Below are 24939 nucleotides of genomic sequence, written 5' to 3' on the forward strand. Positions count from 1 at the left end.
TGAAAAGAAGCCAGTTTAGAATCTTGAGATGCACTCATTTGACATTGTTGCACTCTAATTCTTTTTAACTCTGACTGTTGTCTCATCACTGCCGCACTTTATACAAAAAAAAGCAAGTATTGTCTTTGGAGAAAATGGTAAAAATATGTAATTAAATAACCGAAGGTACAAATGATTTTGAAATGTAATCGACTTGTAAGATACAATGAAACAATAAAGATGTTATTTGAAAATATATTGTTTGACCTTTGCGCAACATTTGTGGGCTGAAGATGAATGTTCCAGTGTGTCTTCACATCAAGTTCTGACCATTTTCTGTGCTCATGGAAAGAGGCATTGTGAAGCTTCATTAAATGACTCATGAGATTCATTGCAAATAACCGCTCTTTAAGATATTATGTAATGGTGTTCGTTCTTTGTTCAACCTGCCCTATTTCTCTTTATAATCCTGTACAATGGAATTCTTGAAGTAGACTTTTTTTTTTGTTGGAATACTTGGAGCTGAACCCTTATGACAAGACTGGACAACCCCGGTATTTTGAGTTTAAAGGATACATCAAGCCTTGTAGTAACAGTTCTATTTATTTACATCAGCTGTAAACATTCAACTCTGAACATGGATGTCAGTGTGATAAAAGGCATGTCTAACTCGTATAAAACCCAATGTAAACTTGGCAACCTTGCATGTGAATGCTGAGAGGGAAACATGACAGAAAACCTTATAAATGTAAAAGAGTAGTTCATATAGGAATGTGCGATTTTGGCACAGCAAATGGGAACGAAAGTATCTCCAAATATGGCAATGACATGGCTCAAACGCTGACTTTGTAGAAAACTTTCATTTAACCTGTATTACAGTTATCATAAAATACATTTATGCAGTTCTAACACTTACGACACTGCATCGCTAGACTTAGTTTTTACAATTTACTATTATTAAATCAACCTGGAAACACTGTAGGAAAGCCCTGCAATATTTTAGAAATACTGGCACAAAAGTCAAGCGATTTAGCTGTAAATTCTATAGAAATCAAAAACACAAAATTGGCTGAAGATGCTGGTCATTTACCCTGGTTTGACCCTTCACAGTATCCTATAGCATTAAGACACATCCACTTCGTTTTTTTTGCCTACACCGTTTTCACATTGTGTCACAAAAATATAGAATCCAAAAGTATTTGTGGTCACATGATAATATAGTCAAGTGGTTTTGGTTTTTGAGCACCAAAATACTTGGGTTATTACAATGTAATTACTGCATTATCACACAGAAAAGCAACTTCACATTATAGTACCTTTTACATTATTACCTGACTGCTGAGATTAGTTAAGAATCATTCAAAGTAAAGAACATAATTAATGGAAAGCATAAGGACTCCTTTTAGAGCGGAGATAGGCAGAGGTTAAAAGTTGAATCAGTCCCACTCGATACCAATAAGTTCACAGCTGACATCCCACAGTCTCCTCGCTGTCTCCTCACTCCTCCCCTGAGGTGCTACGAAGGCTGGGGTGCAATCGCTGAAATGAAAGGAAGGAGGGTGAGTTTATAATGAGGCTGATGGTGAGGTAAGACATCGCCTGGGGTTTGGGCTAAGAAACCTGGTCTAAAAAAAATTGAAAAAGCAATACTAAAAAAGACAAAGACATTTTTAAAACCTTATATTGGGCTACATATTTTTGATGACATCTCTTTAAAATGGTATATCAAAAGACCTGCACACAGGCAGTTTAAGCCATTTTTAAATAGTGGCCAAAGAATGATGTTAAAAGTAAGACATTAATGATGCACCGGTGCTCCAAAAATGTTTTTTCCTATTGACATTCATTCCTTAAGAAGCAATTATTAAACAATAGACACATTTATTTGAGCTTCGCAACTCCCATCTGTTTGATCTAGTGGTGTAAGCACAGGAGATAAAGACATTCTGATGATACCTTGACCTTCATAACAAATAAGACAACCAGCATCCTTTGGATCAATTCTGATTGGCTAATCTCAAGAACATCATTACATTACTCCTTACCAAATCATAAACCAAATACAGGATGCTTACACACATTGGAACCTCTTTATTTTGAAAGTCTAGAAGGGCTGTAAGATTAAATTGTATTCTCCCCATTCAAGTTACATGAGGGTTAAACCAGAGGTTAGATGGGTTGGAAGTCTCCAGTGTGCTTGCTTCCTGTGAAGGCCATATGTACCCTTGTTTCTTTAAAAACTAAAAGCTGAACTCGGTTGCATCATGCTGTATCCAGTTGCATTTATAGACATCCATGATCTAGGACCATTCTTATCATACATAGTCAATACATACCAGGTCAAAACAGACCCTCAAATGTTTTTTGTGTTTAGTGCTTATGAGTTAATTGGTGGACATAAATATTACCAAAACTAATTTGTGGTCTTCATAGTTTGTGAACCAAAAAAGCCTCCTAGCTTGCTGCCCGAACCCTACCTGAAGTGTTTCCCAGAGATCGAGTGCAGCTCCTCCGCTACAGCACAATAGATGCTGGTTTGTGCTCCTTCACGAGGAGTTTTTAGGAACATCGAAAATACGGTGAAAAGTATCGTCATGAGAGTTGAATGTCTGGTCAGGTCAGAGTTCACTGTCCCGGGATGGACTGAGTTCACTGTTACACTTGATCCTGTGAGGATGACAAGCAGACATCAAAATTTGAGATGCCGTTTTTTAATGGAACACACCAATCATATTACAACTGCAACAATTGGTCATTTAAGATTTTGATATGTGATTAACCATTTAAGTCTTTTTCAAGCACGCTTTTTAGGACTGCTGAATGTTTTTTCATTTAAAAAAAAATATAAAAAAGGAATAGCTTGGATTACAGTCATTTTTCTTAATGCAGAGCAATGCAGTTGTCATGCATCTACTCTATAGATTTATTTTAATAAGGCCGTGTGACTTAACTGGGCCCTGCAAACGTATAAGTTATTTTCCAAAAACAGCCCCAAGTTTGTAGGTGAGAAAGAATGGATGTTCTGATCAAGGTTTTTTTTTTACCCTGCATCCGTCATTTAAAATTAGGTTTGAATGACAGATGCAGGGCCAAAAAATCTTAATCAGGATATCCATCTTTTCTCACTTATAAACCTGGGGCTGTTTTTGGAAAATAAGGTTTACATAGTAGTGGAATCTTAAGAAGTGTAAAAACTATTAAAGCAGTTTATTATGAAATGTAACTGTCCACAAGTTGAACGTCAATTGTTGTCCAAACAGGGTCATTCCATTAAGTAAAAAAATAAAATCCTGCTGAATCTAGACTTTCTCTAAAAGATAACGTTCAAGCGCGGGGCTGGCCAAGGTGGAGCCTTTAGGCCATGGTAAGGTTCCATTTCATCTGCAATATACAAAAAAATAAGAAAGTTGAGTAATGTGAAAAAATGATAGGAAGATTTGGTATAAATGAAGGTTTGCTTAGGGTTGGTTTGTTAAAAGTTGACACTGTACTGCAATGCTGACTTGAAAAGTTTAAAAAAATGTATGAAAGGTTTACTTTAAATGCCAACCTGAGATCGCAAAGCTTAAATGAACAGTTGAATATGCTGAATAATATATTCAAGATTTGGGAGCAATTAAGGTTCAGTTAGATACCTGATGCCTGACTGCACTATTTGTTTTAATGTACAAAATATTTTCTGTGTGCCTCAATCCCTCCATGTTTGAACACTGTCCAGAAGAAAGTAAGAGCAAGTCCTGAAATAAACTTGAAAGTCCATCCATCCATCCATCCATTGTCTTCTGCTTATTCCTGTTAAGAGTCGCGGGGGGGCTGGAGCCTATCCCAGCGGCTACGGGCGAGAGGCGAGGTTCACCCTGGACAGGTCGCCAGTCCATCGCAGGACCAACATAGAGAGACAAACAACCATTCACACTCACAGAGTGTCCAATTAGCCTAGTCCCCAGTTGCATGTCTTTGGACTGCAGGAGGAAGCCGGAGTACCCGGAGAGAACCCACACAGGCACAGGGAGAACATGCAGACTCCACACAGAAAGATCCCAGAACCTTCTTGCTGTGAGGCATCTAACCACTGCACCACCGTGCCGCCAACTTGAAAGTGTTAAGATTATTAAAAAAAAAAAAAAAAAGACTACTGAGTGCCATAAGTTGGAATAGTGTGAAACACTCCAATCAGTACAAATGGGGCTGATATGTTGCTTTAATCGAAAAAAACAAAAGAAAGATGTGGAACATTTGAGGGTTTTTGAGGGCTCAATAATGAACTAGAAATACTGCATTGCAAATTTGTCACTGTGACATTTGACCACCAAAAAAAATTCACTCAAGGTGGACCTGACATCCTGCCATTGTGTGAGGTGACCATGACCTGGACCCTAAAATCATTTGCGTTCATCCATAATTCATTTACTTCATAACTTCTGGAATATTCATAATTTTCTACTAAATTTTTCCCATTCCAAATCACAAAATCAGATTGTTCACATTTTTTTCAAGCATTTTCAAGCACTTACAAATCATTCATATTTTATCATTGAAACTTCATTAAAAACTTAAAACATTCACAAACTTGTGAACAAGCTTGTTCATATCATTCATATTGTACCTAAACAGAGTTCAAACCTTCATAGTTATTTCAGCTCTTCTCAGGTTTTTTTTTTTTTACATTGGTGTTTGTTGCGCAACCGAGAGTGGTGATGTCACACACTAGAGTGGAAAAACTTTCAGTAAATGTAAACCCCTAACTTTTATAACTCATTACGATAAACAATAAAATAAACTAGCTTGCTGTGTTAAGGAGGTTCTTGTTATAACACGGCCAAAATGAAGCGATAGCAGGTTTGGATAAGTAGAGGAACTGTTTGAGCATTTTGACCCATAAGGTCTCGTGTGACATGAAATAGCTTAGTCATCATGGCCTCTAAATGACTTGAGTTAAAAAGGCAAGCCTCGGAGGAAGAGCACAATGCATCTGTGAGGATTATAACATCACACTACAAAGGAGACCAAGAGATCCTGCAGGGGAATGGCAGGCCAGGGAGGCTGAGGGAAGGCCAGAAGAGGGCAGCGAGGGTCCTGGAGGCCCTGCAGCAATCCAAGGAGGAAGAGTATAATGAGGCAGCAAGCATCCTGATTGACGAGCTGCAGGAGGCAGCGCAGGCTCAAGAAGCAGCATGGCAGACCAGGGTGATCAAGTGTGAGGATGCAGCAAGGGTTCTAAGGGAGGAGATACAGAGGCAAGAGAGGCCCTAGAAGCGCAGCAAGTTACCAATGACCTCCGACTAGCATCAGATGAGGGACTCGTCTCTGTGCTCCCAAGTTGAGATGCCTGTGCCACTGAAATAGTCACAAGGCAAGTCCTGGTGCAACCTGAGCTTTAAAGTGAATGACAGTGGACACTGATTGGTTTGAATCATTTCACATCCAAAACACACCTATAAATATTTAAGTGTGTTTTGACTCTTTGTAATGACTCTCTCTTTGCACCATGCACACTGGTTTGCGCTCTAATTATGCACTAAATACCAAAATGAGGCTGAGCCCACCCGAATGCACGGCGCATGCAAAGTGCCATCAGCCAACCGCTTGGCACCATATATCCATTAAATTGGTCCCTAGGTACGAACTGTTCAAGAATAAAACAAGTGAATCACACCAGCAAACACTGAGAGAATGGTGAGAGTAAAAGGCCAATCTTCTTCACAACAAAGACATTGTTGAAATCTGTTGTGGCATCATTTAATGGACTGTTTGGTAGGACTTTTTTTTTCCAGAAAGGCAAATGGAGTACACTAAATGAGTCATGGTTGCGTATTATGTTGTGATCAGTAAGTGGACACAGTTCACAAAATACTGCTCTTCTATGGACCCCACTGTAGCAATGACATTGCTACAGCATAGAAAACCTTGCAAAATGCGTTATTTGATTAATTTCAGGCCAAAATACAGCTTGATCTCAAGGTTAATACTCAGCACTTCAGCTTAAGGATTTTAGATTTACAGATATAGCTCTTAATCCCTGACATTATGAACAGACACTAAATATGAAGTCTAAAATTATTTGATTTATGAGAATTTGTCCATTCATTGAGATAATTATGTTTTTCTTAGGTTAGTTGTTTATATGCATCCCCCTATATAGAGTGGTTCAAAATTTGCACAGTGCCAGGGACTAAACTATAGTGGGAAAATATCAACTATATCTGGGTCCATACAATCTAACATAGGTTTGGTGATAACAGGGTATACTGTGAAACTGTACAATGGTGCCCACTGGTAGAGATTTGGATATCCTGTTTCCTTTGAGAGAACTATAGTTTTATGGATCTTGCACGATGTGTGTTTGTCCACAGTGGTGGACAGTATTCCAGAACTGCATTAAAGTAAAATGTCAAGGGATAATTGAATAGACTCTGATTTAAGGTAATTTAATCATTTACTCCACAATATTTCAAATCAAATGTTTTACTTTTTACTTCCCTACATTTATCTGAACCTATCAGGTACTTTTAAGAAAGAGAATATGCATCAAAAACATCTCAGTTCTTAAATAAGATGTTGTACCTTCAAAACTGAAGCCTGTCGTTGTCGGTTTGGGAAATGAACACTTTGAGCACTGGAATAAAAAAAAACAATATGTTGAATGTCTAATTTTACTTTTGATGCTGAAGACAAAAAAATATTTCTCCACTTTTACTTTTATTTTTGTTTCACAGAATTTCGAATGGAACCAGAGTGCTATTTTATCTGAGTGTTTATGTTTGGGTGTGTGTGTGTGTGAGAGAGAAATAAAATTCAAATTTGGCATGCTTGAAAAATATATATTTTTTAAAAATCTGGCATTTTCACTCTGCTAACCACTGCCCATGGAACTCTCTGGCTGAAAATGTGTCAGCCATACAGTAGCCCTGGCGGTACACTCGGCTAGAACATAGGTATAAAGAAAAAATTTTTTTTTAGATGACAATTTTTGACTCTGAGGACAATTGAGCCAAAATACCCTCCCGAAGAACTTCCCTGTCTCTCCACTCTACTTGAGGACATCAAGCACTCTAGCTGAACTCACAAGGGTCATCACAAAGGTTTGAACTCTGATTTTGTAAAAAGTATGAATGACACAAACAAGCTGATTCTAAGTAAAATGTCCAGAAATTGATGAACACGTTAAGATTTTGATTGAGTTTTCATGCGAAAGCATACATGACTCGGAAGGTCTTGAAGATGCTTGAGGAAATTTCAAAAAATTTCAGACTCCCAATTGACTTCCAAAGGGAAAAATTCTGTGGAAAATGTGGAATATTTTAGGAAGTATAAAGATGCAGAATATGAAAAGTAGAAGTAGTAATGTCTTAAGTTTTCTCAACATTTTGATATTGCAATGAAGTGTCTACATTGAAAAATATGGGAGAAAAGGGTATGGAATATTAAAAAAAAAAGTTTTGGAAGAGCTTGCCTGGATTTTTCACACCAATAGCAGGCCTAATGACTTTAAATAATATGTTTTAACTCACACTATAAATAACTATTTATACAGGTTTCTTTTTGAAATGAAAACCACCAATTTCTTCTATTACACTATCCTCTTCTTGTCATGATTCAGATTTTTCAGTTGTTTTTTTCCTGAAATGTAATCTTAACTTTACAAAGAGACATTGATTATAGAAAAAAGTAATGTTAATTTTTCAATCAACTATGTAAAGTTTAAAATCATTTAACTAGAGCCAGAGGTGGAGTGGCCGCCTTCCAACCGAAGAGTCGCTGGTTCGATCCTCACTTCCCCAGTGACCATGTCAAAGTATACTTGAGCAAGAAACTGAGCACCTAATTGCTCCTGATGGCCCTGTGACAGACTGGTGACCCGAACAGGGTGAATCCCGCCTCTCGCCCAATGTCAGCTGGGATAGGCTCCAGCCCCCTGGCTATGAATGGATATGCGGTGCCCTGGACTATGTTGAATCTTTTGCCCTCTGATGGAAAAAGTTCAGGCACCTCAGTTCCAGAGGACCAGCTGTTGATATTTACACAAATGTTGTCAAAAAACGCTGCTTAGGGCCAGTTGTGTTTGTTTGGGTTTTTTTTTCCTCCTTCCTCGTCAGGCCCAAAATGCACCACGAATCCTTGTTTATACATCTTCACTTGGGAGTGTGTTTGTGTACCTTTGAGTCTGCGGGCCAATTCTCTGGCAAAGAGCACATTAGCCAACTTGCTCTGGCAGTATGCTAAGCCGCTGTTGTAGCTGCCCTGGCTGTGAAGATCATGGAAACGGATCCAGCCAAAGTTGTGTGCAAGAGATGAGACCACCACGATCCTGGACGGAGCACTACGCTTCAACAGACCAATCAGGAGTGACGTCAACAAGAAGTGACCTTCCACAAGTAAATAAGATACATACAGTTAAGCAGGGCAAACATGCAATACTTCTAAACTTTCCCCCTATTTTTCATATATTCACAGCCTTGTAGATAGATCAGGCACTTCATTTCTTACAGGTTGAGTAAATGAGTTTTACCTAAGTGATTGACTCCAATATGCATCTCAAAGCCATCAGTGGTTTTTGTGTAGGGACACATCATCACCCCAGCATTGTTGATGAGAATATGAAGATGAGTGAACTCTGAAGAACACAGTGCAAAAACATCAACAAAAATCCAGGTCCTGTTTTGAGTAGATGGGAACATAGCAGAGCTTCCCCATGTATACCTCTCAGGAACCTTTGTGCAAATGATCGTATCGAGCATGTATCTGCTAAATCCAGTTCTCGAACCTCCACTTGTGCTTTGGGGTAAGAAGCTCGAATACTGGCGGCAGCCTCCTCACCCTTGTCCACATCTCGGCATGCCATTACCACATGAGCCCCTGTCACGTAAAAAGTAAACATCAGCCAAGATATGAGTGTTTATGGACTTTCTAATCTGTGTTGTTTTTGATGTATTGTATTTTTATTATATTTATATAGACCTATGATTCTGAAATAAATAATTAATATCATTAACTTTCTTACCCATGAGAGACTACTGGTGCTTTTTAAGATGTACTGTAGTTGCTGCACATTTACAGTACATTAGAAGGTAGGTTACCTCGTATGGCCAGATCCAGCGCAGTTTCCTTCCCAATCCCTGTGTTAGCTCCAGTAATGAGGACTGTCTTGCCTTCCAGGCGGGCTGTGGACTTACATACTCCTCCTGCTGCATATTGTCTGTTAATAGACATAAAGGCTGAGTAACAGGGTATTATGGACAGTAGCAGACTCCTGGCTCCTTTAGTCATGTCCTCATTGGACAGATGGACAGCCCTGCTAATTATTCATACTGAAACTTGGATGAACAGTATTGAGCGTCAGGTCGTACGAGCCACTCCACCGCTCAGCACCGCCTCATATCCGATGGTCCATTGGAATACAAATATAGCTCCGCCCACGCTCGACCTCCTGATAGGCCCCCGGTTCATCTCAGCTCATCTCCCACACCTCCATTATTCTGTTTCATTGATTTTATGCTGGAAAAATCATTCAATTGCGCATTCATTATTGTACTGAAAACACAATAACAATAACGGATTGCATAGCAGTAATTTAATCCCATATCCCATTGCATTATTTAACCTACATCATTTCCTGTCGAACAACAATCGTAATTTTAAAAATATTGATTCATATACAAAGTGAATACGAGGTGCTTACCGTATGTGAGGCGAAAACAAAACCAGGAATAACGTCACCACCCCGAAGCCCGCGATTATGAATAAAAACAACATAACAAAGCGGATCTGCTCTTTCGTCTTAAACAGGATGGTGCTGATCTGTAGAGGAACAGCTGATGCCGAAGCTTAAAGATGCAGGGTGACGGGGAGGTGAAAGCTACTCTGCCAACGGAATCATGGGATTGTAGTTTTTCGAACTGGACATCTAGTGAATAACAGTCAAAAATCAAAATTCTATCTAAATTGCAATGTATCCAAGTGGTATGTCCAAATTAAAGAAATATTAGCTGAAGGTTAAATGTGTCAAAATACTGAGATCCCCGAAAAAAAAACACACCATGATAATCTCTCTCCCTCTCTCCATATATATATATATATATATACACACACACATATATAAATGTATATAAAGGCAGTCTGTGTCTGTGTGGAGTGTGGAATTTTTTTAGTTAAGATATAATCAACCTTTGACTACAATGTTTTGATATTCCAACTGATTTTCAATGTTTTATTATGGGTAATGTTAATATATTTAATAAGTAATTATCAAATATATTAGGCAATCACATGGCAAAGATAATAGAACCCATATCATGTAAATACATTATCAAGTCATCCTTACTGATTTAATAATAATAATAATAATAATCCAGGAACAATTCTATGAAGAACTATTATTGTATCACTGAAGACAAAGAGAGGAAAGTTATTATAAACAACATCATAAAATATATTCCATTTTGTTAATGCCATAAGAATGTTACAACACCTGGCATATCCTCCCTGGTATTTCCTCCCTTCACATTGGTTGCAATGTACAGTTTTTATTTGATAGGATTATGAAATGAACCTCAGTTATTTTCAAATGCATCATGTTTAATATGTAAAACAGTTATTTCTTAATATTGTGGTTGTTTGTTTATGGAAAATAAACACCTTCCCTTGTTGTATGATGTCTCACTATATTATGGTGTCTTCTGAGTCTAAAAATATGTTTCAACAAAAAGGAATGCTGTGACTCATGTTGGTCATGAAGCAAAAGAAACAGGTTTGGAGAGTCTTGGCAGCATTTCAGGACAGGATTTAGTGTATGGTTCTTTTTGATGTAATTTTTTGGGGCTACTGAGAGGTGTTCCTAAAATTCCTAACTACGACTACCAACCAGTTCAACAGAAACGACCTCCTCATTTGACGAACATAATCAAAACACACTTTAAACCCTCAACTTTGTTTAAAAACACCACTTCCCAGAAGGCAATAGTAAAAGCTGTTTGCCTGGTGCCTGAAAATAATTGTTAGTTTCTGTCATTGAGTCATTCTCCCCGTCGTTGGATATAATTTCCTATAACTTCCGCTTTTACATGAAAAGTCACCTTTCTTGAATTTTATTTTTCAGCTAAATACGGAAAGAAACATGGTATTTCATTTTTTTTCTTTTTGGTCCGGAATTCTGTCAATTGATCACGAGGGGGCCATCATGTGAAAACATTGGGAAGTATGTAATCATCGTCGAGGCAGACAACGAGATAATTTTGTAGCTTGTTGTTATTGACTTTTTAGCGTAGAGGTCAAGAATATTTTGTACAGGTAAGAGAAATGTCGTCGGAGGAATTTGAGAAGTTGCACGAAATCTACAGGTCCCTGTACGAAGAACTCAAGCTAATGCCTGAGAGAGCTCTGGGGTGCCATGGAGGTAAATAGTGTAGCATTCAATGCTAACTTAGCTAGATAATTTAACATCGGAACATGCTTTTGTGTTCATTAAAAACTGGAAAATGGTCTTTTATCTACAGAGGAAAGGAAGAGGTTGACGAGAACCTTCGAGGAAAGGCGGGAGGAGGCGGAGGAAGTGGTGAGCTACCCAAATTACGACTAATATTTCGTCGTAGTATCTTCCAGCTAGAAAGCTAATTTTGCTGTGAATGCTTTCTATCGTAGATCTAACTAAATAAGCATCATGCAAATATGTCACTCTCTTGTTCAACGTTGGTTAGTAAATTATACTTGTTTAACGGTTCTAAAATCTAAAAGTGCGTAATACTAAGATTAAGAGAACTATTTACTATGGAACAGGAGAAGAACACAATGTATGGGATTCACAGTATTTCCTGGTTTTGAATGTAGTAGGCCTTCACTGTCAAGGGGAAAAACCTTTTCTTTTCACTCCTTGTCTGTCTTTCCTCTCAGATTTTTGGAAATATAGTTAGGGTTATTTGTTACCAGAGTACTTACTTGTTTGGTACTACAGACACTAATAGGAATCACATCAGATATCATCACATCAGGTAAATATAGGTAGAAGTGATCAGTTACATTAACAGTTACATCATGTTTACCCTGCAATGACATGTCAAAATGGTATCATGTTGTGGGATTTCTTAAAAGAAAGACCTTCAACTGCATTTGCTTAGCTATTTCTATATAATGAAATGAACATGTGGAACTTTCTGTTGCTTTGTTGGCTCACATGCAGCTGGGTTTTGCAGGAACTGTAATTGAAACGTATTTTTCTTTGGAAGAGCAGGAAGCAAAGCATTACAGAAATCAAGTCTATGGGTGATAAAAGCACGTGTCAATGTTTCTGTGTTGGACTGAGAGAGAAATGGTCACACTCTAGTAATGTTTAAGATAATAAAATAAAATATTGTTTATGTTTCTAATGTGCCATCCAAAACAAAGAAATCAAAGATGAATGAAAGGGGTTTAAGGGGTTGCTTCAGGACCAATAATTAAGACCTCAGTTTTATCCCAGTTGAAGTGGAAAATGTTCTCTGCCATGCATGACTTGATATCTAACAGACAGTTAAAAAGGCCCTGACAAATTAGGAAACCCTGCGATGTACAGCAGTGTGTCATCAGCACAACTGTGAAAATGGATGCTGTGCCTCCTGATGACATGTTCAAGTGGCAACATACAGTGTTTAAAAAGCACTGAAACAAAAATTTAACCTTGGGGAACACTACAATCATATTTTTATAGCTTGTTGATGAACATTCCACGCTACCTCTTTCTGTTTAAAAAAAGCACAATATCTTTTTGTCTTATTTGGTGTCAGCTAAAAGGAATGGAAGAAGAGCTGCGTGTTGCGCCCTCCTCTTACCGAAATGCCATGAGCACAAAGCTGCGTCTGTATAACCGGGACTTGGGCAAGCTGCAGAGGGACATGACAAACTCAGTTCCAGAGTCTTCCTTCCAGCCTTTAGAAAGAAGTCATCATGGCGTCTATTCATTGGAAAACCAACAGAGTGTGAGTTTGGAGGACATTTTTCCCCTACTACAAATCATGAATGCAAAAGGTTTCTTGCAGTTGTCTGTTGTTTAGCTTGGGATCATGTTTTCTTTTTATTTAAGCCACTAGAAGAGTCACTAAAGGACATGAAAGAAATCTCTACATTGATAATGTTGAAATGGCAGTTTGACAGAAAATGAGCACACTGGAATTAGACATTTATAGCATATTATTGTTTTCTCATCCCTAAAAGAAACATCCCACAAGACAAATTGATGCCTTATGTACTGTCTCAGACTGTGTCCTTTTCCACACCTATGCAGACTCATTTGCAATCACAGCGCACCTTGCTGCTCCAGGGCACAGACGCTCTGAACAACGCCAGCCAAAGCATTGAACGCAGTCAGCGCATTGCAGCGGAGACAGAGCACATTGGCACAGACATTATCGAGGAACTGGGAGAACAGAGGGAACAGCTGGACCGCACCAGAAACAGAGTGAGGAAGGATGACTTTTATGCTATGATGAAGAAAAATTATGATTTGGGTTTAACTAGCTTCAGGGTTAATATCCGAAGTACAAGTTATGTTTGGGTGAATATTATTTTGGTAAGCTGTTTTTTGTTGTTGTTGTTGTTTTTAGCTCTGAGGTGTTAAAGGGAGGTTTTATAGTTTTTGTTCCCAGAAAAAATGTTTTGTTACATATTTTGTCTTTTTTTTATTTGTAGCTGGTAAATACTGGAGAGAACCTCAGTCGAACTCGAAAAATCCTTCGTGCCATGGCAAGGCGGTAAGTACTAGCCCACGTATAAACTAAATGTATTTCTTTGTTTTGTAGACATATTTATTAATGTAGTCAGTATTTATCATTTTATCTCGTTCCTGGAATTGGATTCATACTGTTTTTGTGCCTTCCACTTTTAATAGATTTTTATTTTTTCTGATAGTTCTGAAGTTTATAAAGAACCTAAAGTAATGCTTTGTAAAAATGTTATACAATTTATGTTTATCTGAAAAATTGATTAGTACCTTATATTTTTGGTGTGCCATAGGCTTGTGACCAACAAGTTGCTGTTAGGTGTCATCATTTTAATGGAATTGGCCATTCTGGGTGCTGTGGTTTACCTGAAGTTCTTCCATCGATGAGAACCACCCGAACACAGTATTAACGTTGGAGCGAGGATGAGTTAAGTGACCCATAGCTGATGGGAGAGTTCTCGTCTTCGTGATTCTGCGGACAGGTGATAGTCATGAACATGAATGACACATTTTTGGACCTGCCAACGGACCAAGGCGACAGAAACTCAATGGCAACACTGAGTTTTGCACCATTTTATCAGACAGTCAATACTGATGATGCACTGTAGGAGGATTTTCTGAATGTGTGCACTGGTTGCTACAAACCAGATTTTCCATTTATGGGAGAACATATTGGTGGCAGCAGGTTTTTGAAGTTTTGATTGATGTCCAGAGGGCAGAAGATTTGTATTATTCAACACAATTGAATTGTGCTCTTATTTTTAGCAATACTAGGTGAAACTTGCACCTATTGAATCTGTTTTTTCTTCGTATGAGTGCTGAAGCCAAATTTGTTGGACCTCTGAATGTGAAAATGTATTCCAGAAGCATTATTCTTCACAATTATTAATAAAGATGTCTAATCACTGTACATAAGTATAAGACTATTAGTCCACACATAATTAATGCTAATCTTTTACCTCAGTGAAAATAGGATCACATACTTCAACGAATTAAACAGGCAGAAGTTCAGAGAACAAACATCTGCTGTTACATTGATGTCACCAACATTTGTTTTAGACTGAACCCAGGTTTGTTCTGATTAAACGACATCTGCTACCATGGAATTCATTCTCAATTTAAAAGGTGAGAATTGTAGTGGCTGCTACAGTGTTTCTTCTCTACATAGGTGTGACATCCCTCTATGGATCAGGTGATTGATGAGTTGGGGGTATGGTAGGTGAAAGTATTCGATTTTTTTCCTCTACTGTAAGTAGTTCTTTCACCTTCTGCTTGAAAGCTTGACTTTTTTTTTTCTGTTACTAAATACTTAAGCTGTATGTATGTAATATTTCGTTCCTGCTTGATCATGGCAATACCAATGATCTATAAAACTCAAACCAGTCAGTATTGCTTGCTGTTGCATAATTTGTCAGTGTCTGGTCTATCAATGACTTTGGCCCAGACTGAAGTACCTCATAAACTGTGGGTTTATTCATTTATTGCCATAATGATTTTTGGTACATAAGTTCATTTAATTTATAACCTTGATAAGGTATCGGCTAATGTTGTAAAATCTAACAAAGATATGCGCTGCTCAGAATAACCCTCTTGTTATTACTTTGAGCTACTTTCTTTTAGCCTAGTGACATTTTCATGCAGAACAAACCTTTGGTCATACCTTTCAAAAGTGTTACTGCCAAAAATATTATATTAAACTCAAAATAGTGGCCTGATGCTTCTTCATCAAGGCCAGAATAGATAGGTGAAATTTAGGCTGCATCCCTGTCTTTTCTCAATTTGGTCAATGTTACCCATGCATCTTTGGATGTAGAGGGTTTTTTTTTTGTGTGTGTTTTTGTTTTTTTTAAGGGTTTCTTTCTAGGAAAGCACGTCCAACTCCTCCACTTCTATTGCTGATTACTTCAGCTTTAGTGTTTCATACAAATGCGTAAACTTTAGGATCCTAAACGCTGCTGAACTTGGTTGATAAACATGACCAGTTGTTTGCTGCTAATGTTAACAATATTTCCTCAATACTGTCGAGTATCAAAAGATGCCATGTTATTCTATACCTAAGGTGTAAAGATCCAAGTTGCAGTTTACTTTTTATGTTGCAAAACAGTCTTTAGGTGGAAAAATGCCAACATGCTGAAAAAATAAGATAAAGAGTGGTGAATAGTTGATCATAATAATAAACATTTTGTGAAAGTTTTTATTGTTGGCCTAAAAACCTGTCTGTATCAAGGAGGAAAAAAACAGTATCATCCAGGAACTGACATCCAAGTGAAGATGGTGGTATTGAAACACTTGGAATAATAATCAGCCCTAAAAATGGTGGATTTTTATGTAGAAATGAGCCATTTTCTTTTAAAAGAAAATAAGCCTTATGAAGGAGGACGGAGGGCGTTCACACAGCTTAGTCCTCCCAAATTGTAATATATTTTGAGACATCAAATAAAATATCTACATCTGCCACAAAATTTGATTATTTTCTCAATGACCTATGCCCCACCCCTCCACCAAATATGATGAAAATCAGCCAGCTGAAAGGAGTGCATTCAGATGGGGCAGACCTCCACCAACTTCAGTGTTTAGTAAAGAAAGAAATTATGTTAAATCTTCCTCAACATCTAGTAGGTCTCATTGCTGGTATTTAAAACATTGCTCTTTATAAGAAGGGCCAAAGTTCACCTGTATTTTCTGAGGCGGTTGAGGTCCTTCAACATCTGTCGGACGATGCTGCGGATATTTTATGTCTGTAGTGGCCAGGGCCATCCTCTCTGCTGTTGTGTGGTGGGGCAGCAGACTAAAGGTGAGGGACGCCGACAGACTTAATAAACTTATCCGTAAAGCCAGCAATGTTGTAGGAGGGGAGCTGGACTCTCTGGCACTGCTGTCAGGAGACTTTTTGTCCAAGATTAGGACCATTTTGGACAACACTTCACACCCTCTCTGTCACATGCTGGCTAGCAGCAAAAGTACTTTCAGCCAGAGACTCATACCCCCGCGCTGCACCACTGAGTGCCACAGGAAATCATTCATGCCGGTGGCTATCAAACTGTTTAACTCCTGCCTCTAAGATGCAGCCCATCTTATGGAGTTGTTTTCTCTGTAAAAATCGTGCATTAAAACAAATATCATTCACTAGTGTAAAAATGTAAATATGTACAAAAGATACCTCCTTGATTTTCTCTTTTTTATTATATGTTGTTTGTATTCCTATTTTTAAGATTGATTTCTATTTATCTTATCTATATCTTTGATAGGTAACTTCCTCCTTATTTATCTTTACTGTGAAATGGAGCACTGCAATCCCAACAATTTCCCGCAAGGGATTGATGAAGGATTTCTGATTCTGATTATGCATTATCCTCCTGACAACCAAAGAACCCAAAACACAACCCAACACATAAAATAAGACGCATGTATTAATGAATTAAATGTAATCACATTCATGGAAGACCAAAATATAAACTCTTTATTACAAGGACAATAGTCATTTAGTGGCCACATCATGTCAGATTTAATTACGCAAACAGTTGTTTTTAGCCATCACTTGAATAAAATCTGGATAGGATCAGTTTTCAAGCCAATTAATACTGTTGTAGTCAGACTATGTTTATAAACACATAGTGGTACTTATACTACATTGTAGAATACAAAAGTAAACTATAAGGAAAATACAGTAACCACAGCTGGTCCAAAAGTGCATACACATGATTGCTAGATTTGACTAAATGGCACAGCTACAAAAACAGTTTAAAGAGTCGACAGTTCATACCTCAGAGGCAGTCTCAAACTCTTGAATATAAAATGAAAAATAAATATGTGGCAGTCATGTCCTCTAATGGTTTGCGACCATGATGAGTTGCAGAGTTGCAGGCTATGCCCCCAGTCAACTTGGAGTCCAGCTGAGATGTGATATTTTACACTGCTGGAGCATACATCTTTGGTCTAAACTGGCCTCAACAATTATTACATACATTAGCAAAATAAGTTAATATTGCTGTTTGAATTAACAGTATTTCATCAATACGTATGTTTTTTTATTTCATCAAAGGCGATTTTACTGGAAGTCTGTCAATTCCTTTCATAGAATTATGAATCTTGACAATTTGTTTTCATGGATAAGGATACAGCAGAGATGCGAACAATAACTTCAACACTAAGCTACTTAGATTTAGTTTTTGCAGTCTTGTATTCAAACCTGCGGAATGCTGTGGGATGATAACAGTTCATCACTTTGCTTTAAGCTTCAGAGGCGAAGCTGCTCTGTGTCGTCCTTTGCAGAGGGAACCTCGTCAATGGGCACATGAGCACCTTCCCTTGTCTGTCCCAGAGACGATGCAATGACGTCAACAGCTAAAGTGGCTGTGGCCTCAACAGCTTCAGGGTTGGCCCCCAGGATGGGGTTTACTTCTACTAGATCCATGGCTGACAGCAGACCTGCACATGAACAGTCACAACTTAGAAATGAAGATGGAATACAAACTCCCATTAAGCAGCATCTGATATGTTAGCAAAGAGGTTTTCAACCTTTTCTACTTCAAGTCAACCTAACAGATCAGGTCCTAATTAAAGGAAAAAAAGATTTCAAATGGTTTTACCTAACTACTACTACCTACCTTACTACTTTTATTAAAATTATCTTTTTGAAGTGTATTAATGGAATCTAGCAACTCCATTCCCTGTTATACAAGTAGGAGCCTTGTTAATAAATAAATGCCAAAACATCACAGCCTTAGGTGACTGGTTAGCTTGCCAAGCTGAGCATTTGAAATATATGATCTTGAATATTTTGACATATTGAATTTCATTTCACTTGGCAAAAAAGGCAAGGCTCTCGATTTACCGGTCAGTCCTCGTTCCAACCCTCACCTGTGGTCATGAGCTTTGGGTAATGACCGAAAGAATGAGGTCGCGAATACAAGCGGCTGAAATGAGTTTCCTCTGGAGGGTGGCTGGGCTCTCCCTTAGAGACAGGGTGAGAAGCTCAGTCATTCAGGGGGGACTCAGAGTAGAGTCGCTGCTCCACCATGTCAAGAGGAGTGAGTTGAGGTGGTTTGGGTTTGGGATGCCTCCTGGATGCCTCCCAACTGGAAGGAGGCCTCGAGGCCGACCCAGGACACGCTGGAGGGATTATATCTCTCAGCTGGCCTGGGAACGCCTCAGGATTCCCCCGAAAGAGCTGGTGGAAGTGGCCGGGGAGAGGACAGTCTGGGCTTCCTTGCTGAGGCAGCTGCCCTCATGACCCAGACCAACTGGATAAGCGGAGGACAACGACGAATATTTTTGACGATGGATTTCTGTATTACTTATAATTTCAATATTTTATTAATTAATATTTGTGGAACATTTACTTCTTCTATTTTTAGATTATTCCTACTCTTAACTGAAAAAAAATTTTTCCCCTAGAAAATATGAGCTTCAGTTTAAAAGCATTCCAAAGCCTGCCCATGGGCCTTGGCCATGTGGTTGTATAGCACTGGGTAGATATTTATTGATAGGGTGTTAGTTTTGGTCATTTTGGTGTTTTTTTTGTTTTTTCATATACCAGAAATGACCTGAAGCTGTCTCTGGAGGGTGTTGTGATCATGATGGTACCTGTGTTATGTATTTCCTCTGTGATGTATATTCCCTCTCTGTAGGTCAACCCTCCATTCACTGGCGTTCCTGTGGCGGGAGCCAGGGACGGATCGAATGCATCAATGTCGAAGCTCAAGTGTATTGGCCTCTGTTTCCTGTTCAGAAAAGTGGGAATGTTTGTGTCAATTTATAGTAGAAGTCAGATGTGAGAAATCACTTGTAAAATGAAATTATTCATCATAATATGATTCTAACACAATAGATATTGTAAATTTAAGATATTTGAAAAAATACCTTGACAAAAGACTGTCAAGAGTGACCTCCATGACTCTTTGGATGCCTAGTCTGTCGATGTCTCTCATTGTGAAGTACTGGATGCCCAGGGTCTTCAGGATGTGGCTGCAGCGCACACATATTTCACAAGATCATGAGCTTTTTTCATACATGAAAATTAAGACCATACTTTCCACATATGATAAAAATGGTGGTGAAGTATTAACTTACTGCTCTCCAGGGTCAACATCCCGCAAACCGATGTACACGAGGTCGCTGGAGGAGAGGAATGGCTTCATCCAGGAGAACCCTGGGATACTGGGCATCTGTAGCAGAGACAGATAGTTAATTTCAGAAAAAAAAACTCAAGATGATTTAAGAAAAAATATGAAAAAGCCACACAGTTAAATAAAATCCAAAAAATTGGGGATTTTTTTTGAATTTTTTTTCAACAAGTGTAAAATTAATGGAGTGTAATTTTTTCTGAAATCGTCAAGTCTGTTGCATTTTTGTGCTGTATAAAATTTTGGAGAAAGTGGAGTTTGCGTCGCTTTTGATACAATGTTAACCTCATGAAAAACAAAACTATCAAGTCAGACGAGTGTATCTTGATGTATCTCCTGATGAATTGCAGGGAACACTGAGTTGATATGAAAAAAAGGAGGTATCATGAAGTCAAACAGCCTGTGGCACAAAGCTGCAAATAGGAACAGGCATGTCAGATGAAGAGGAGGACTTTGAGGAGACGCTTATTAAAAAAAAGAGAGAGAGAGTAGACCTGTGATTGTTATAAAAAAGAAAAATTTAATTGACACACTATATTTTAAAAGTAGCTGGCAAAGAACACCCAGAAATCAGATGTCTCCAGGTGGACTCAAGAGAGTTCAATACACCTAGCATCAGATAGAAGAGGGAGTTAATGATAGAAAGGTTTGGAGGTCCCTCATGGACAGCCTGTGCCCTAGTAAGTTGTGTCATGATAAGTCTGTTTTGAGTTCAGTCAGTTCAGCTCTCCCTGTTACTTGAAAACCAGACTTGTTATCCTAAGTGCCTGTAAAGATATTTCTGTAATAAAGACCAAAGTAGTTAACAGTGCCTGTATATACTTTGAACTGATACATTACAGAACTTACATGACAATGACCCAAAATTATTAAATTAGTAGATTACCATCCTATACACTAATGACCTAAAATACACTATTTCTACTATAAAGGTTTGTATTATGGATCCTTAAAAAAATTCAAGGAAAAGACCATTGGTGAAAATATATGGGAACTGTGTATCACAACCAGATAAAGAATGTCAAGTATATAACGTAATCCTTGACTGAATTCAGAAGTTATCAGTTCGATTTTTTTTTAACAAAAACTTAAAAAAATTTGCAGATATGGATTACTAAAGACATCCACAGGCCATGTAAGGACTTAGAGATGGATGGATGTTTTTCGGTTACGTCATGCACTTTCCCATAAATGTAGTTACTTTCTAAATCAATTTAAAAAAAAAGACAAAACCTCCAACCTCCCTATCATTACTTCTACAACTGATTAAAATACGATGTGTTCATTTGGTTAACTGAATAGTTCTCACTTTGTCTTGCAGCTCTTTAAGCATAAAGGCCACAGGCTGGCCATGGAGGTTTCCTGATGGTGAAGACATGGGTGTATTCACATCCGCGTGAGCATCAACCCAGATAAGACACAAGTCAGGACACTGCTGGGCATGGCCTCCCACTGAGCCGATAGCAAGGCTATGAAAGAAGGACAGTCATGTAAATACCTAGTTTTCAGAAAAACACGCCATTTACACAAAGTGATAGAGTAGAAACATGAATCTCAGCATTTTTCTTTCACATTTATTACCTGTGATCACCTCCCAACATGACAAGGGTGTGCCCAGCTCCGACAGCTCTGCTCACAGCACCAGATAGCATCTTATTTGCCCCTCCCACTGTGCGGGGGAACTTGACTTCCATGTGGGGTTCATCTTTCTCAAAGTGGTGGAAACTGAGGTCTCCAAAGTCATGGACAGAGTAATCTGAAGGAGATAACAAAAATGACCATGAATGAATCCTTTTTAGATATTTTAGCTGAGTCACTCGGTTTATTTTTTTCAGACATGATGGTGCACTTTCCATTTGTTCCCTGTCCAACCTCAGCTCATGTTTCTGTCACGGCAGCTTGCCCTGTGCTTGGTGACTGCAGAAGTACAGACAGTGGAATTTCCACTTCATTTACAGCCAAGTAAACAAGTGATGTGATCCACCATATACTGTAGGGGGTTTATCTGGCAATATGAGCCTTGATGGGAGTCTAGTATTTCTCTGCTGATCTCAAGGGATCCAGTTTGGTTCATTCCCATTCGTAGACAGGACAGGAATAGCCCTTGTCTTGGTGGGCAACTATTACCTGACAATTCAAACATGTGGCAAAGCAGAGGTCTGCAGTGTTCATCTGCAGCCACATGATCTGTTTGGTTTAAATGAGTGCATTTCTTATTCAAACTGACCAAGTGCAAGCGTAGTAGCAAGAAACATGGCCGTTTTTTTTTCCCCAGTGTTGCCAAATTGATGTCAGGAAAGTGACATATAGTACTTCTAATAATATAATCACTGGTCCTTCTTCCTGCTTAATTTGTTTTAGCTCTTCTTTTAGCCTCACAATATGATCAGAGCTCAAACAGTGTATATATGGGACTATAATTACCCCGAAATGTATAATTAGTTCTCAACAAGTATGTCTGTCAAAAAAGTGGTTCACCATTTCACTCAAAGTCAAAGAAACAAGCTTGTGTAGTTTATAAAATAATGTGTGGTTCCCCATTCAGATTTTGATCATTTTAGTAATGAATAATCAGATGTTTAAAAGTAGCTTTCCCCCAAACAGACCTCAGACTTGAATCGATGCCCCGGCTGGGCATATAGATAATTTTTTCTTTAAAAAAGTAATAATAATAAAGTCAAACTTTTATATGTTTGTGTACATGAAAAATCATGATCAGTGTTAAAGTGTGGTAATACATGTATCTGACGTGTAGCATACTTTTCCAAGTACACACAAGACCAGTAACTTCTATCTTTAATAAAGATGTATTTTCAAAGAACACTTTTATAAAAAAAACAACTTTTGAATATTTGTAAGAAACTTTGCTATATTTTTAACGTTAATAATTTGATGTTTTACAAGAAATATTTGATAAATTTTCAGTTTAATACACCAAAATATAACAAACATGTACATACTTGATAACAGCTGATAAACATGACGCCTAGCAGATTGAAGTATTTTAGTTTCAGAAAGTAAAACTTGATCGATACATGACTCCTCATGTAGATGCCACAACATCTGATGTTTGCCGCTGACAGGATGGTGTCCAGACTTGACAAGACGCATGCTGATGAATCACCAATCATGAATTTAACCTTAATATCTAAGTAATTACTCAACTGGGTAACTCAACAGCATGTACATCTGGTACTTTCTCTAGTGATGGTAATTTTAGCAACCTTATCATATATGATATCTAATTTTCAGGGGTATCACTGGGCAGCCTTGGCATGTGACTCCTCCTGCACTTTCTAGTACTTTATCACATGGCTGTCTAATTGCAAAAATACACTCTAAATCAAACTTGGCAGCAATAACTTGTTTAAAATCTGAAATCATTTAAATAACAATCCATATGATTGTTATTTTAATAAGAAATTATTACATCTGCTGCTGCACCATATCTATTGTATCCTTTGAAAGGACTTTGGTGTGTCTTCAGACAGACGTCATGGGAGCCAATAGGTTATCTTTATAATGGCCTTCTCTATCTCCAGTATTACTCCGCAGCCTATTTTTTTTAACAATAGTCCTGTCGTGACTCCCAGTCTGTCATCACTGGTCAGCTCTTTGTTATGCAGGCGTGGAATTTCACGCACAGTACGCCCTCGGTGACCTAAAGTCCTGAAAGTTAAACACATCCCGAGGTGTCTTCTTTCAACGGCACAGCGCCGTGCGTTGGGATTAGACTCTGCGGGCATTTCCTTTAAAATCAGATAAAGGGTGAAATTTAGAGAGCGGTTAGCTTTGTCTGCACACAGATGACGACAGAGTGGAAATCATTGCAGCCATCCGCTTTCTACGCACTTCCGAGCATGTGCAAGGGGCAGTACGGACATGTGGTTTCCCCGAGTTAATAAAAGGAAATCATCTTTCATTGTTGTTTCCGAACGTCACCCTGCACTTAACGATATTCTAGCATTCATTGGCGTCGTTTTGACAGGTGAAGAAAAATAGTTTTATTGTCGCAGTAGAAAATCAGTAAACTATTTCCAGGTTTTACGCCATGATACATGGCGTACAGTGAGTCCTGTTTAAATAAATCCTTCCACAACCTACTCACAAAACAGACAAGATTGGTTTATATGATTTAACTGTGTAGTCATTGTATCGTCTCGAGGAAGAGATACACAGAATAGAAACTGGACTGAGACTGAGATCACGTTGTTCTCCCAAGCATGAGTACCGGAATAGCTTTTTTTAACTACCTGTCGGTTGTTCGTGTGTGTGTATGTGATGTAAGAGCAGGCTGAAAACAGAAGCTACAGGTTAAATCTGTCTAAATGCTCACTAGGTTACACCCACATGTCGTTACATAACGCAGCAGTTCCATTATCACCTACCTAAACCCGAGAGCCTCTCGATGAGCCCCGCATCTCTGATGACTTTTGGGCCATGTTCCACACCCCGTCTTTTCTGTCCAAAAAAAGAATCAACAGAGAGGTGAGAGGTGATTCGATTAACCTGAACGTTTACTTATAATAATTAAAACAGCAGTAGTTTACCTGCCCCCTTGAAAATGGTGCGCCCAGCACGGCCACAGATTGGGCTCTGCTCTGCTGGCACGTGTAGTTGATTTGGGGTCTAAGAAGACGAACCAGAGGTCCCCTTAAAGACATTTCCTCTTTCAATTCAACCGAAGCTCCACTCGAGAAGTCTGATGAAAGCTGTAGGAGATGTTGCGCTGCTGGATGCTGCTTAATGTGTCTCCGTCGCCGCAGAGGGCTGGTCTTATGCTCGTAATCTACTTAATATTCATGAGCTGCTGGATGAAACGACTAGAAAGCTCTGGACATAAACACTTCTACGTTCATGCATAGGAGACTAAAAGTTTGTTTAACTTTTAAATCTTTTTTTAAGCGATAAAACGCGTAAATAAAAACTTTTATGACAGGCGGAACACATTGTTTCGCATATAGACACTGACGTCAGGTTGAATGACACACCTTCGGGCCGGCCAATAGGAAGTGGTGAAAAAGAAGCGTTTCGTTCTGTGGGCGCGGCCTCTGAAATGATGTGGAATTTTTTTTTAGATGTTTGTTATGAAGCTGTGGGCTGTATGTGGAAATTTCCACCGACGCAACCAAGCGGGACTGATAGGCT

General features: G+C 38.5%; 3 protein-coding genes across 4 annotated transcripts; 1 reads left to right on the forward strand and 2 right to left on the reverse strand.

Moving 5' to 3' along the window:
• Nucleotides 1–585: 585 nt before the first annotated feature.
• rdh12 (retinol dehydrogenase 12) lies at nucleotides 586–9822 on the reverse strand. Its single transcript, XM_086183394.1, has 7 exons — nucleotides 9659–9822; nucleotides 9057–9175; nucleotides 8680–8835; nucleotides 8489–8593; nucleotides 8136–8345; nucleotides 2457–2646; nucleotides 586–1518 (listed from the first exon to the last, which is right to left on the reverse strand). Exons 1-7 carry the CDS (start codon nucleotides 9730–9732, stop codon nucleotides 1416–1418), a joined length of 957 nt encoding a protein of 318 aa, XP_086039520.1. The 5' UTR covers nucleotides 9733–9822; the 3' UTR covers nucleotides 586–1415.
• A 1178-nt stretch (nucleotides 9823–11000) lies between these two features.
• On the forward strand, nucleotides 11001–20320 carry vti1b (vesicle transport through interaction with t-SNAREs 1B). Of its 2 annotated transcripts, XM_086183396.1 has the most exons (7): nucleotides 11001–11371; nucleotides 11472–11530; nucleotides 12735–12926; nucleotides 13232–13405; nucleotides 13636–13697; nucleotides 13960–14093; nucleotides 14835–20320. In XM_086183396.1, the coding sequence occupies exons 1-6, from the start codon at nucleotides 11275–11277 to the stop codon at nucleotides 14051–14053; spliced, it is 678 nt and encodes a 225-aa protein (XP_086039522.1). In that variant the 5' UTR covers nucleotides 11001–11274; the 3' UTR covers nucleotides 14054–14093; nucleotides 14835–20320. The 2 variants fall into 2 exon arrangements, with proteins under 2 accessions (XP_086039522.1, XP_086039521.1); XM_086183395.1 differs by having other exon boundaries at nucleotides 11002–11371; nucleotides 13960–20320.
• On the reverse strand, nucleotides 17104–24557 carry arg2 (arginase 2). Its single transcript, XM_086183393.1, has 8 exons — nucleotides 24342–24557; nucleotides 24180–24252; nucleotides 21373–21547; nucleotides 21101–21260; nucleotides 19739–19833; nucleotides 19529–19633; nucleotides 19253–19389; nucleotides 17104–18094 (listed from the first exon to the last, which is right to left on the reverse strand). The coding sequence occupies exons 1-8, from the start codon at nucleotides 24453–24455 to the stop codon at nucleotides 17904–17906; spliced, it is 1050 nt and encodes a 349-aa protein (XP_086039519.1). The 5' UTR covers nucleotides 24456–24557; the 3' UTR covers nucleotides 17104–17903.
• Nucleotides 24558–24939: the final 382 nt, after the last annotated feature.

This window comes from Aulostomus chinensis, chromosome 17 (genome assembly GCF_037954235.1).
Source record: "Aulostomus chinensis isolate RoL2024-O1b breed Wild chromosome 17, RoL_Achi_v1.0, whole genome shotgun sequence".
NCBI lineage: Eukaryota > Metazoa > Chordata > Actinopteri > Syngnathiformes > Aulostomidae > Aulostomus > Aulostomus chinensis.